Below are 15,390 nucleotides of genomic sequence, written 5' to 3'. Positions count from 1 at the left end.
ACTCAGTTTCAAGCATCCATCTCTCCACTGCCTCCTTTCTTTCCTGTTCACTCCCTCTAGCGCTCCAACTCCAATAATTCTTTGATCCCATCAGGACCTTCAATTCATTTATCTTAAGACCTTTTCACTGTCCCTCTCCCCATTCATGTCCCCTCTTTCCTCCTATAATCACTGCATCCACTCTTAGCTCCTGTGCCTCTCTCTCACTTGGTAAAACTGTCATTCTGGTTAATCCAACTCTCTGACTTCTCCAGCACCTATATATTCAGATACAAAGGTATCTTGAATGTGGCTGGAGAAAACATCCAGCCCTTTAAATTTAAGGCTAAGAGGGCCTTTAGTTGTGCCTGATAATTTACTGTCTCCTCCATCCTCATTCTCAGCTGATGACCTTACTCCCATTTCACTATGATAATGGAAGCCATCAGAAGAAAATATCACAAGCATCCACCACCACACCTACCATCCTTCCTATATCTGGGCTCTCATACTCTACCTCCCCTCCTGTTGCCATGAACTGCTTGTGTGCCCCTAACTAAGCCAATAATCCCACTTGTGCTTCAGATCCCATCCCTTCTCACCTCCTTAGGAGAATGGCTCCAGCAGTTCTGTCTTCTCCTGCATCATCAATTTTTCCTTCTACACTGGGTTCTTTCTCATCAGCCTACTAACATGCTACTATTTCTCCCATCTTACAAAAACTAAACAAAAACCCTCTTTTGGCCTCACTTCTTCCTTGATCCACTTCCCCCATTTCTCCCCTTCCCTTTACTGGAAAGTTTTCTGTTCTGGTTCTTTCTGATTTCTCTCCTCTGATTCACTCTTAAACTCACTCCAGTCATATTTTCATCTCCACAGCTTCTCCAGAATTTCTTTTACTATGCCAACAAATGACTTCCACATTGCTCGGTCCAGTGATCAGTGCTTAGATCTCATCTAACCCATCACTTACATTTGATAGAATGGAACTTCCCCTCCTCCTTGAAATCCTGTTTTCACTTGTCTTCTAGGATACCATACTCACCTGATTTTCTTCTTGCTTTTGCTCCTTTTCAGCCTCCTTTGCTGGTTTTTCTCACCTCCCAGATCTATAAATATGGAGTTCTTTCTTAGTTTCAAAGTTATATCTGTAAAATGGAATCATATCTGCTTTGTGGGGATTTGTAAGGATCAAATATTGTCGTGTGTTTGAAGGTTTTTATGACTTTAAAATTCTGTGATATATTTTTGGGGAGGGATATATTTATATTAATACCTTATTATATTTTAGGCTATATTTTACAAAATAGCAGAGGTCTTACATGGTACCATATTCACTAATAATTGCTTTTTTATTTCTCATTACTTGATCATTTTTGTTATATATAGTTAAATGTAGTTTAATAATAATCTTCCCTGGTGGTACATAACTTATCTTTTAACTTCATAATTGTCAAGTTATAGAAAGTGTCTCTAATACTTTATGAATTACTAACAAGTCAGTGTTTTAATTCTTGGGGTTATCATCTGGTAGGCTATAGGAGGTTTTGTTTTCTGTAAATTTGCTTAAATCAGAATTCTGGCTATCTATCATTTCAGGAGTGGACTAGAAGATGTGAGGTGTATGATCTCATCTAAACCCTTCTATGTAAATGCAGCTTTCTAAGCCTCTACTTTCTTGTTTTTTAAATGTGGTGGATTAGGTGTTATGTTTCTTACAGCAATAAAAAATGTTATAAACATTGGATTTTGGTAAAGATTTTTAAGTTAAGGTTTAAAAAATATCTTTCCAGTAATTCAGTTATTTACAAATATTTATATTATACATCTTGCTCTCAAATAGCTATTTCTGCATACGTCATTGTGACTGTTTTTATTCTGTGTATATGTGTGTTTTCATGCCAATATATATACATACACTATGTATATATATTAAAGATAGATATATATACTTTCTCTCAGGATCACAGAATCAAAAAATTCGCATGTGTATATATACATAATTATACACACTCATACACACACACACACACACAAGAAATTTTAAATTCTAGTGCCTACAAAAGCCAAATAACACAAAAGAGTTGGGACTTTAGCAAACAGGAAAGTCAAGCTATGGCCCCATTTATATGTGACAGACATCGCTCAACTCCAGCTGTCATGTAGACATATGGGCCCAGTGTTCCAGGATCTACCAATATTTCAAGATTATAGATTTTTATGCATGCCCTCCCAAATGTTAAATGTTGGCAACAAATTCAGGATTTTTACAAGCATGATGAGCCAAACAACAACACATTCTGTGGGCTGTTTACAGCCTCTGAGCCACCAGTTCACAACTTCTGATATACAGATATACAAGCATAACAGAAATGAGCCCTTTTATGTGTAATCTGATAGGTTCGGCTTAAGATATCCTGAAGTTCCTCTTTGGATTTGGGCTCTAATAAGATAGAAAGGGTGGGGAAGGGGGACTTCTCTGTCCAAGAACAAAGTCATCAGTAACAGAGCAACTGTGTAAAAGCTTGCTTTTAAAAGTGTATGTGCATGATCTAATGAGGTGAGCTGATATAAACATCATTTATAAAAGAAAGAGAGAGGCTTCATTGTCTTTTTAAAACATCACGAAAGTTTTTATTTCTGTGGATTTAAATTTCATGTTTTCTTACTATGAGTATTAATTTGTTAGAATATGATCCCAAGTATTGGGATCCCGTAACATCTTATGGAAAAACCCGAATGAACTTTTTGGCCAACCCAATAGTATTTTTAGTTCAAATAGGAACTAGAAATTTTGACCCATTATTCATGAAATTTTGTTCTTTTTAAGTAACACAATTACTCAATCTAACTTAATTTAATCTTCGTTAAATAGACCTTTTCCTCATGAATTAAGCATTCTCTTTCTCTTTTTTTATGATTTCAGAGTGCTAAAATCTCAGTGTAATATAAAAACTCAAAATAATCAGATTTTAGTGAATAAAAATTAATAAACTAAATGGAGAAGAGACTTAGTAAAACATTTTAATTATTACAGTTAGTTTCAAGGGGTAGTGATTCTTTCATATGATATGGGAAAGATGTTAGATTTATGGTTTGTTTTATTATTTTAGTCAATTAAAATATCTCTTTAACTATACTTTTAATCTACCAATAGAGAAACAAATAATTTTAATTGCTTGATTAAAAGCAATTTAAAAAAATAATGCTAGAAGAGGTCCTGAAATCCTCAAAGAAATTGATATGAAATACTCCAGAGAAACATTTTTCAGCCAAATTCACTTCAAGGATACATCCAACTTTAAATTACAGCTGATTGATATCTGACCCTAAGTCTTAAGTCTAAGATTTCTTAATAGTCTGGGTAAGAGAGGAAATAATTTGCTAAAAGAGGATAAACACTGTTCTGGAAAATTAAAACAAAAACCATACATTACAGGGTCGTTGCACTGATATTCTTCTATGATCTATTTATTGTAATATTGTAAAATCTGAAAATACAGATTTATTTCGCTATTTCTAGGTTGAGGGGTGTGGTGGGCAGCTATTGTTACATCAGTGTGCTGCCTGTACATTGTAGTTAGATTGTGTAAGGCCATGTTGAGTTTTTTTGAAGTTTTTTTTTTTTTTTCATGTAATTTTAGAGCTAGAATGACCGTACCAATTGTGTGGCTTATCTTGCTAATTTTACAGATGAGAAAACAGGGACTCACAGATATTTTTGTACAAAGTTCCATAGCTAGTTACTGACAGAGCCATAGCTGGAAATCATATTCTTTGATTCCAAATATAATCTCTTTTATACTATTTCTTTATTGTTTTCCTCAAAAACAGACATTTTTTTCCCTCTTCCTTCACCTCTGCTTTGTTCGCACCTGGTAACCACAAGTTTGTGGAACTCTATTCTTATAGAAAATGCTTTTTTTCTTTATCTAGAAAGAAATATCAATTTCCAGTAGATCTGATCATTTACAAGGGACTTTTTCTCTATTTGACACTTCATGAGCTATTTTCCTTGTTTTGGCCTAGCTTTTTAATTATCTCTTCAACTTTCTTATTAATAAGATCTATATTTTGGTTTATATTCAACCTTTGTTCTTAATTATACTGTGCTCCAAAAGATAGTACTTTTGTATCTTTAAACTCATTCAGTTAGTGACCTAGACCAGGGGTCCCCAACCCCCAGGCCTCAGACCGTTACCTCGGTGGCCTGTTAGGAACCAGGCCGCACTGCAGGAGGTGAGTGGCAGGCAAGCAAGCGAAGCTTCATCTGCTGCTCCCCAATCCTCCCCATTGGTCGCATTACCACCTGAACCATCCCCCTGTCCATGGAAAAATTTTCTTACGTGAAACCGGTCCCTGGTGCCAAAAAGGTTGGGGTCCACTGACCTAGATTAAAGAAATACTGCTGATAAGTTCTATAGTTCTGAAGATGGATTACCACGAGATCAACATCTTCAGATTTTAAGAATTCCTAAAATAAATTTTTCATGCTTTATTAGATTTTTGCCTCATATTATGGAAGAAAAAATTCATAGATCTCTCTTGAAAATAATAAAATGATCAACTTTCGAGATCAGAGATAACATTCTTTTTGTTGGCCCTGTCAGGCTTTCCTAATTTAAAATAATAAAAGGCCTGTAGACAGTTATTTTTCTTATACCTCATTTCCTTTTTTTTTAAAATTAAAGGCAAGTGGTCAAACTCTAAAAATCAAAAAACTTCATGTCAAAGGAAAAAAGACTGAGTCAAAAAAAGGCAAGAAAGTAACTTTAACGGGGGATACTGAAGATGAAGACTCTGCATCTACAAGTAGTTCATTAAAAAGAGGAATCAAAGACCTGAAAAAAAGAAAAATGGAGGAAAACACTTCTATTAATTTGTCAAAACAAGAAAGTTTTACTTCTGTTAAGAAACCTAAAAGAGATGACTCCAAGGACCTAGCTCTTTGCAGGTATTATTTCAGTTTTCATGTACTGTATATTTACAACTTCCTATTTTATTTGCTTAGAAATCTTCTACCATACTAAAGGCAACTTTTTGACAATTTGTGTAAGTAGGAAATGAAAGTCTATAGTATAAGTAAATATATTCTTTTATCTTTTTAAATAAATTAATTTGCATTTTTTACTTGAAAGATTATGAAAGGTAAATTTTTAATAAAAATAGATATTTCTAAAGCATAGATACTGATTTCAGACATTGTTTTCTTTAGTATGATCCTTACTGAAATGGAAACTCATGAGGATGCATGGCCTTTTCTACTTCCTGTAAACTTGAAACTTGTTCCTGGTTATAAGAAAGTTATTAAGAAGCCTATGGATTTTTCCACAATTAGAGAGAAATTAAGTAGTGGACAGTAAGTAAATCATTTCAGTTCAATATTTATTAAATGCTTGGTATATGCTGGTTACTTTTCTAGTGAGCCAAAAATACATTAACAGCGAAGACATAGGCTCTGCCTTTGGAGAGGGGTGGGTGTGTGTGTGTGTGTGTGTGTGTGTGTGCGCGCGCGCGCGCGTGCGTTTGGTCAGGGTAGTATAGTATGTAAGACAAATCAATTAAAATTATTTAAATAATTAAAGAGCAGTGTGATAAAGCATTTTGACATTGGAAGGGCACCAAACTCAGCCTGGAAGGTAAGGAAGGGTATCAAGAAAGCCTCCCAAAGTAAATTACATGTAAGCTAGAGCTTGTACTGTACATCTGTGGAATATTGACACTGTCTCATGTGGATTTAATAAAAATTGACTCTGTAATATTTTCAGATTATTACAATGTAAAGATAGAAAATCACTGGAAATTTTAACTATTAAAAGCTTTATTGTGAGTTGTTGGAGAATACTAAAAATGTGTTTATTAAATGTGGAAGAAAATTATTATTTGCTCCTCTCTACCATATTCTCTTTGTGATCCTATCCAAAGAGCAAAATGACTTCTGGCCACAGTTAATGATCTTTGTTAGATTGCCTCAGACTGCTTGCCAGAGAGTAGCAGCTGTTAGATGGTGGCATTTAGTTGGTTCTGGACATTGGACACTGGTTCTAGACATTTTGGAGCCACAAGAATAAGGCTGTTCTCTTACAAAACAAGCCCACACAAAAGCATTCCATGTGTTAATGGCCAGGAGCTGTGCATCTCCCTTCTCCGTTCTCCCTGCACCCTTTATTCCTGCATACCAGTTTACCTTAGTGTAGCCCATGCGCATCACTTCAAGCAAAGTCATAAATAAGGAGAAAGAAGGAACTTTACATTTAAAAAAACTATAAAATATGTTTAATTGCATTATTATTGTTAACATTATTATGTTCTTCCTAGATATTCTTTTGGTGAAAATCACTGTAATCTGTAATTTAAACTCAGTTTAGAAGAGTTGAGTAGAACTTAACTCATAAAGATCAGTGTCTGTCTTACATGTTTCAGATGATTTACAAGACTGACCAAATGACTAGTTTATTTCTCTGGAGGCTGAACTGTCAGTCTTTTAAAGAATTATGTCTGTTCCATTTTATTATTTTTTAATTTCGAAAGGGACCTGCCTAAATTCCAAAAACATTAAAACTATTGGTTCTTATATGATCCAAATAGCAAAAACTTCTGTCTATGTATGAACTGGTTCTTTTGCTTTTTCTTTTTTTTTTTAAACATCTTTATTGGAGTATAATTGCTTTACAATGGTGTGTTAGTTTCTGCTTTATAACAAAGTGAATCAGTTATACATATACATATGTTCCCATATCTCTTCCCTCTTGCATCTCCCTCCCTCCCACCCTCCCTATCCCACCCCTCTAGGTGGTCACAAAGCACCGAGCTGATCTCCCTGTGCTATGCGGCTGCTTCCCACTAGCTATCTATTTTACGTTTGGTAGTGTATATATGTCCATGCCACTCTCTCACTTTGTCACAGCTTACCCTTCCCCCTCCCCATATCCTCAAGTCCATGCTCTAGTAGGTCTGTGTCTTTATTCCTGTCTTACCCCTAGGTTCTTCGTGACCTTTTTTTTTTTCTTCTTAGATTCCATATATATGTGTTAGCATACGGTATTTGTTTTTCTCTTTCTGACTTACTTCACTCTGTATGACAGACTCTAGGTCTATCCGCCTCACTAGAAATAACTCAATTTCGTTTCTTTTCATGGCTGAGTAATAGTCCATTGTATATATGTGCCACATCTTCTTTATCCATTCATCTGTTGATGGACACTTAGGTTGCTTCCGTGTCCTGGCTATTGTAAATAGAGCTGCAATGAACATTTTTAACTTCCCTAATTCTCCAGTTCCTGGGTAGATGATGAACCTAAACCTCAAAATAAACAGGCTTACACATTAACACAGAAGTACCAGCAGATCTGCAAAATCTAACTAAGCTCCCTTTTGAGAATGAGCGCCGGTAAATGGAGGAGGTCACAGCAGAAGCAAGCAGAGAGAAGCAGTTCTTTATAATCCTGTTTGCGATGCCAGGTGTGGGAGACAGAATTCAGAAAATTCAGACTCCTCTAACTTCGAATTATTTCATTAAACCCAAATTAATGAGCTGGGACCCAAACTCACAAACAGTATTTCAAATTTTAAACTAGAAACTTAGAGAACAGAGGGGAGGAAGTGCCTCCTTTAATGAATCTTTCTGGGTTCCATCAGCTGCCCCCTCCTCCTGTTGTACTTATTTCATCTAGAATCTTGCCTAAAATTCTCTCCCGGATTTGTCTCCCTAGTGCTAATCATTAACCTTTTCTTGTAGTAAGGAACAGTCTAAAGAGATAAATATTTCTCAAAGCAACTTTAAAATATTTTATAAAAATTATTCCCACACATGTTATATGATTGCATTTATGTGAAATGTCCAGAATAGGTGAATGTATAGAGACCAAAAGACAAGTTGATGGTTGCCACGGGCTGGGGATAGGAAGGAATAGAGAGTAAGTGCTTAATGGATAGAGTTTCCTTTTGGGGTAATGACAGTGTTTTGGAACTAGGTAATGCAATGTTGTGAGTGTGCTAAATGCCTTAATTATCTGCCTTAAATGGTTAATATGATGTTATGTGAATTTCACCTTAATTTAAAAAATCATAATTCCCAGAAGAAAAGGAAAATGGGTGAGGTTACATAGGGCTGACAATTCTGTGAGCTCATTCCAGATAAAGAAATTTTCTTCTTTTATTATTGCACATATTAGAAGAAAGGAGTGAAAAGACTGTACAAGGTATTTCATCAAAGAAATAATTCCACTTTTACCAGATCTCAGAGCTTCAGTGTGTGCTTCATAGGTATTTCTAATGGGTAAATTATTTTAGTATTCAATTTGTCATAAGTTAGAATTAATTTAAATTTGAATTTCCAAAAGCCCTTTTTCAAAATGTATTGATTTTTTTCAAAATGTATTGATTTGGCTTGAAATGCACCACTCCTTCCTTACTAATAAGTCTAGTCATGCACCTTTCAGTTCTCTTCTCTGCGTTCTTACAGGGAAAGAGGACTGGGATTATCCCACCAAAAAAGCACTGAGTTCACAGTGCTTCTCATTTCCTGATAATGTTTTCTCCAGTAAAGAGATAGCACATGCTTTTTTTGCTTGTTTTGGATCATCACATGACAGTGTTTGAGCAAAAGAGCATATCTGAAGAGAGAAGAAGAGAAATGGGAAAGGGGCAAGGTTTAACACAGAGCGACCTATCCTGGGATGTATGTAAAAGCTACAGGGCAAGTGTCATGTACATAGTGCATGGGAAGCATTTATATTATTTCTACTGTAGCTAAATATTTTTGAGTGTGAAAAATAGGGTACTGCAAGTGATACAGTTGGTCAGAGTTAAAAAACTAATCAAGTAGGATGAGTCCTGTAACAGAATTGTGATACAGGTCGAACAGGAAATTGGATGTAAGAAAAATGCTAGTTTGTTGAAATATATCTTGATCTTCAAGAGAAATATGTTTTCCATTTAACCTGTCTTTAAATTCTATATGTCCAGAACACGTGCAGTCTTTTAAACCTCCTATTTATAAGAGGGTATAATATGTTTTATATCAGTTTAAATGCAGTTACCCTAATCTTTTTCTTTTTCCTTTCAGTTTTATGTTTTATTTTATCTTTTATTACCTCTTCATTTGTTTGCAAAACAAAACCAGCCTACAAAAGCAACCTGTAATCATGTGTTTTCTTCCAGGTATCCAAACCTTGAAACTTTTGCTCTAGATGTCAGGCTTGTTTTTGACAACTGTGAAACATTTAATGAAGATGATTCTGATATAGGCAGAGCTGGCCACAGTATGAGGAAGTATTTTGAAAAAAAGTGGACAGATACTTTCAAAGTGAGCTGAAGTTATAATAATCTCTCTTTTTTTCCTTTTAAACAAGGACAAACGAACCAGCAATGTGAACTGTATTTACATACATGTGCAAGGCACATACATAATGACTTTTCTGTCCTTTAAAATAAGTATCACACAAAAAAAAAGTATCAGAAGAATGATACCGTTTTTAAAGGCTTCACTCCTACAACAACCAAGGCCCTTGGTTATTGGTTTGTGTGATTTATCAGCTAATTTAGGTAGAACAGGGAAGCACACCCAAAGAATTTTCAAAGGAAAGGGTGTTATAGTGCAATAGCAATTAAAATATATCAAATCGCACTGAATATTCAACACCAGAGCTCTAACGTGGGAAATGGTTCTCCTTTCCCTCTCAATAAATATCTATTTTTCATTTTTTTACTTTGTAGTTTATTTTTTAGTGAATGTATTTAATTTTATGAATTATTTATGATTAAACCACATCCAGAATCTTCGTTTTCTGTGAAAAGGAAGAACTAGAAAAATTGCTTTAAATCTTGAAAATACAACAAGGAATGTTTTAAAATATAAAACAAAGCCAAGTTAAACTGTTTACACTGATGTGCTATAAAAGCACCAAAAATAAACTTTACTGTAGAGTTACAAGTACATTTATATATATATATATATATGTATATATATATATATATATGTTGCTGCATCACTTGTGTAGTTAAATTGTATTTCAAGACAGTGAAGAAAAATTGACATGTATATACTGTTCATTATTGTTTATATTAAGTCTTGTTTTAAATATGTATTATGTGTATATATTGTTTGCAGACATTATTGTTTATGCCTTAGAAGGATTGTAGCATTTTATTTTAGTCTGAAGGTAATTATAGCTATACAGCTTGTACAGTAATTATCCTCTACCAACACTGTGGCGTCTCCTTGATCTTGGTAGTGCCTGCCTTTGAAACAGGGTGTAGGGGATATTAGTTTTCCATTTTTTCTATTTTGTTATATAATTTTAAGCCACCAGGGCCGAAATTAAAGTATAATCATTTGTATCCATGTGGAATAAAATTGTGACAATTTCCTACGCACACAGTATTTTTTCATAGAAACATTTCCCTCCCATTTGCCTTGCCTCAGAAATAAATTTAAAAGACATTTGTAACCACTGTGTTTTATCTACTGTGTGTTGTGGTGGCCTGTTGGAGGCAAGTAGATCAGAATTTTTTTGTACCTATGTAAGAGTACTTGAAGTTTTATTTAAAATAAAATGTTGTGGAAAAGGTAGCATTCTTTTTTTTAGGAGTGTTATTTTTCACTACTATGTGTGGCACGGATACAATAAAAGACTTTTACAAACTAGTTTTTTAGTTTTTCTTAATGAACCTGGAAATTTTTTTTTTTTTTCAAAAAAACTAGTTAATTTAAATTTGTTTTTTACAGAATCATAAAGGAGGAGCAACAGAGTGTGGTTCAAAGAACGTTGGGCTGTGGGTGGAGGAAGGTAGTCTTAAGTCAAGTGATGTGACTTTCATGAGTCTCTGAACCTCTCTGGACCACTTTTTATTGTTTATTTCACATTTCTAATATGAAAATTTTAGAATATTTTTAAGGTCTTGTTCTAATAGGTGAAATGTCTCTATTGTAGACATACAACCCAGTTGTCATTAAGAAAAATTTATTATATAAATTTGTCTAATAAGTCATGAGATACAAGTTCAAGCGTTCATGAACTATGATTTGATGCCTTGCTGGGGTCTGAGGAATCCTTGATGAACAAGACAGGCACAGGCCCTACCTTCATGGAGCTTACAGTCTAGTGCAGAAGTGATCCTTAGCTAATGTCCTTAGTAAAGGGCTTTTAATAAGTAGTGAAGGGAGAATAGAAAAGTTTTGAAGAAATATTAAACTTCAGAATGCTTCATAACCTCAGAGTATTTTCCAAAATTCCTAGAGTGTTTGTGAAGGCTTATATGAAAATCAGCTGTTATTATGTACATATGTCAGTTTCTGTTAACCAAATATTGCAGTGATGCCTTAAGGAGCTGGTGCTCAATACCATGTGGAACAGAGAACAAGGTGGTGCTGTGAATCAAGTGTGTGGTTTTTGTGTTTATAGAACTGGCTGCCAGATGCTCCATGGAGAGTTTTCTTCATGGGGGTGTTTTGCCTTAGGGGGCATATGTGGTTACATTACTTTATATTAGATGGCATATAAGAGCTTGATATTAACATGTCTGATGTTCGAGGGGCGAATGAGAAATAAAATACTTAAACACACACGAAGAACAGTTTTCCGAGAGTGATTAATTTTCTTTTAAAAATAAATTAAATATCCCTGAAAAAAAGAAAGGTGACTATTGGCTACTTTGGACTGCTTTCTTCATTGTTGCTACTCAGCAGGAGTAGCTGTTCAAGAAGTACTGGCCATGATCCCCAAAAGGCCACAATTAGTCTCCAGAACAATTGTTACCATACACATGTGGATCATTTGTTATGTGAATGACTCTTGCATTCACAGTGCCGTAGGTTGGGCCTATCTTCAGTAAAACCAGTATTATTATTCTCCTCAAATATAAAAACATTTTCCTAACCCTCTGCTATCATACAATTACAAGTATGCACAACATACTTTTTCTAAGATAAATTAGGCTTTAACCTGAACCTTCTCCATTTTAGTCCTGGTTGTTCTGTGAATTGTAAAAAATTGGCCTGACCTCAAGTATAGATTTTGATTTATCCTAAGGATAAACCAATCATACTACCGAACCCCCAAAATAGTCATCAGTTTGAAACAACATCTAGAGAGTAAATTAATATATTTATTTAGTTGTTAACCGTGGTTAAAATTAAACAAATGAAAATTTATCTGTGGGTATACCTTGAACTCAAAAGAACTAAATTACCATAAATGCAAGGTAATCTCTTTTTCTTATTTCAACCCCAAAATGAAATTTGTTAAAAGCACTAGTTTTAATCAAAATCAATGAGGGAGCTGATCTGTCTTTGGTACCTTAATGCACCCCCTCTGTGCTCCTTCTCTTTTCTATCCCCTCTACCCCCATACCCTTTCAAGAAATTTAAAATCCTGTTCATTTAGCCTCCTATGAAACACATCCTTAACAAGGAAATCTGATATCAATGATTTACTCCTTTTTATAAATTGTATTTGTGGGCTACGTCTCTCAAGATTATTTGCATTTGAGAAACAAAAGAAGTTTGTGTTCTGTTAAAAGAATTTCATTCCAACAAGGAGATAAGAGGGGTATTTTAAGACAATTCAAATTTTCCTTCCACAAGAATATGACTCATAAAAAATACAACACAGAGAAACTAGTAGAACCTTATCTACTAGGAATTTTGCCTCAGTTAGATCTCTTAGGAGGCCTGCTTGGACCACATTACAACTCTGCCTAAAAAAAAAAAATTTTTTTTTAAAACCTCAACTACACAGAATTAAGATAATTCCTCTCCTCAATTCATGACACACTCTTCACATTGTTCTTGCAAAGCCCCTCTTTTCTTTCATTTTCTTACTTCTTCCTTCAGCTCCTCTTCAATTCCCTTTCCTCCCACATACAACCACATATGTCTTTCCAGTCAACCTTTTATATATGTATTTAGCAACACATACATCTTTAAAAATATATAGTGTGGGGAAAAAATATATATACAGTGTTTTTCAAACTTGTATCAGTTGCATTATGCTATACATATCATTCTATTTTTCTAATTTTGTTTCTTTTGAGTTGAAAAAGGAATACATAAATCTGGTTCATTACTTTTGATTGCTACAAGGTATTCCATCACAGGCGTATACCACATTTTACTTTCAAACTTCTCTCAGAATGAAAACCTAAGTTGCCTGCAACTCCTTGTCACTGCAAATAATACTGCGGTGAATGTTGTCATACATTTCTTCTATGGACCTGCGTGTGCAAGCCTGTTTCCTAGATGGTCCCAAATGATTCTTACCCCTGTGTAATCCCTTCCCACATTGTATCGGGTTTCGCCTGTGTGACCAACATAACATGGCAGTGATGTGTGAATTCCCAGACTAGGTCATAAATACATTGCTATTTCCACCTTGTTCTCTTGGATCACTTGTTCCTGGTAAAGCCAACTACGGTGTTGTTGAGGACACTGTAGCAGACCCATGGGACAGCCAACAGCTAGCACCAACGTGCAAGCCATGTGACAGCAGCATCTTAGAAGTGGATCCTTCAGCTGAAGTTAAACAGATGACAGGAGCCCCGGCCAACATCTGGACTGCAACTTTACAAGAGACCCTGAGACACTCCTGAATTCTTGACCCATAGAAACTGTGGAATAATAAATGTGTATCGTTGTTTTAAGCCACTCACTTTTGAGTAATTTGTTACATAGCAATAGATAACTAACAGACTGTGGTAAGAGTTTCTCTAGGATCTATATGTAGGGGAGAATCTCCAAGTTGTTAGGTATGTGCACAGTAACTTTCCATGCTATTGCCATACTACCCTCCAGGTGACTACACCAGTTTACACTCCTACTAGCAGTGGAAGAGGATTCTTCCCCCTACTTCTCAACCAGTATTCAATATTCGTTTGGATTAATTTTCACTAACAATTTATTACAGATTTTGAATTTGAATACCATGTTTTGAGGGATATCGAGCAATTTCTCCAATCTTTTTAGCAGCTTCAACTTTGATTGCCTTTTTGTGGTTTTTGTTTTATGTAGACATCATATCTAACCCTATCTGCTTTTTAGGGACTATAAAACTGCCCCAAGTTTTATATTCAGCCAACAATATTCAGGAGATGGAATATTCAGGAGATGAGCAGGCAAAAGCTCAGGTAAATGGGGGTGAGTAGAAAATATCGAGAGTTCTTAGGTATTGTTGGAGCTTATATAGACTTATGAGTTACTGTAGCAAAAGCAGTGCTTGGAAGTGTGATGGGTAACAAGTTGGCTAAAGGCAGGGTTAAAGGAAAAGATAATTTGGATCCTCTGAACCTTCACTGGAAGAGAATTTTGCACCTTAGCAAAATTAATATCTGAGATCTATTTGTTCTGTCTCTACCCTGACCATACACATGAAGATCATTTGGGTTGTTCTCACTTGGATGACTAAATAAAAGCATTGTGAGGTATACTGTAAGTTGTATGTAGTTCATTCTTGAAATTAAAAAAAAAATTTAAGTATCAAGCTGGACTTCTAAGAGTGCCCTTACTCTCCCTGAACAAACTCCTTACCATGTCCTTTAATAAAAAATAGCCCTGGGACTTCCATGCTGGCGCAGTGGTTGAGAATCCGCCTGCCCATGCAGGGGACACGGGTTCAAGCCCTTCTCTGGGAGGATCCCACATGCCGCGGAGCAACTGGGCCCGTGCGCCACAACTACTAAGCCTGCTCTCTAGAGCCTCCGAGCCACAACTACTGAGCCCGTGTGCCACAACTACTGAAGCTAGCGTGCCCAGAGCCCGTGCTCCGCAACAAGAGAAGCCACCACAGTGAGAGGCCCACGCGCCCCAGTGAAGAGCAGCCCCCGCTCGCCGCAACTAGAGAAAGCCCCCGTGCAGCAACGAAGACCCAATGCAGCCAAAAATAAATAAGTTTATTAAATAAATAAAATAAATAAAAATGTAAAAATAGCCCTAATAATCATGGTAATGGATACCAAAGAATGTGGTTGAATCTTGAAGAGGGATTCAGTAGTGAATGAAAGAGACCCAAGGCTTATAGCCAGTTGGGAATAAACCTTGCGCTGAGATGAAAGGAAAGCTCAGCAAGGTCATTACATCACCAAAGGCTAACAAGACATTTACATGGCAGGTTTGTATGGAGACAGTGGAAGGCCTTGAAAGGTATGTTCTCATCTGTGATTCCTCCAATTCTTCAATTATGTTTACAACTCTTCTTCAACGTTGCTTTTCTGAATATCCTCATTATAGCAAATCTCAATTCTTTTGAATATAGAAGTGACTGTTTAAAAACAAAGGCTGATTCTATTCAGCCATTAAAAATCATCATGAAAATCTATATTAATATTGGTAAATTAAGTGAAAAGGCTGGTTATAGTATAGTATGTATAGTAATTCTGTTAAAATATATTTAATGCACTTAGCATGGGGCAAACTTT

The 15,390-nt window shown here is 35.5% G+C and overlaps 1 protein-coding gene across 1 annotated transcript in view; it reads left to right on the top strand.

Moving 5' to 3' along the window:
- Window positions 1-13,756, top strand: part of BAZ2B (bromodomain adjacent to zinc finger domain 2B) — a 306,538-nt gene extending 292,782 nt beyond the window's left edge. Inside the window, exons 35-37 of the mRNA XM_055088045.1 lie at window positions 4,671-4,933; window positions 5,195-5,338; window positions 9,142-13,756. Coding sequence (XP_054944020.1) covers window positions 4,671-4,933; window positions 5,195-5,338; window positions 9,142-9,295 — 561 coding nt within the window. The 3' untranslated portion in view covers window positions 9,296-13,756. The remainder of the gene's footprint in view (window positions 1-4,670; window positions 4,934-5,194; window positions 5,339-9,141) is intronic.
- Window positions 13,757-15,390: the final 1,634 nt, after the last annotated feature.

Source organism: Physeter macrocephalus, chromosome 2 (assembly GCF_002837175.3).
Source record: "Physeter macrocephalus isolate SW-GA chromosome 2, ASM283717v5, whole genome shotgun sequence".
NCBI lineage: Eukaryota > Metazoa > Chordata > Mammalia > Artiodactyla > Physeteridae > Physeter > Physeter macrocephalus.
This window is presented reverse-complemented; position numbering and strand designations above follow the sequence as displayed.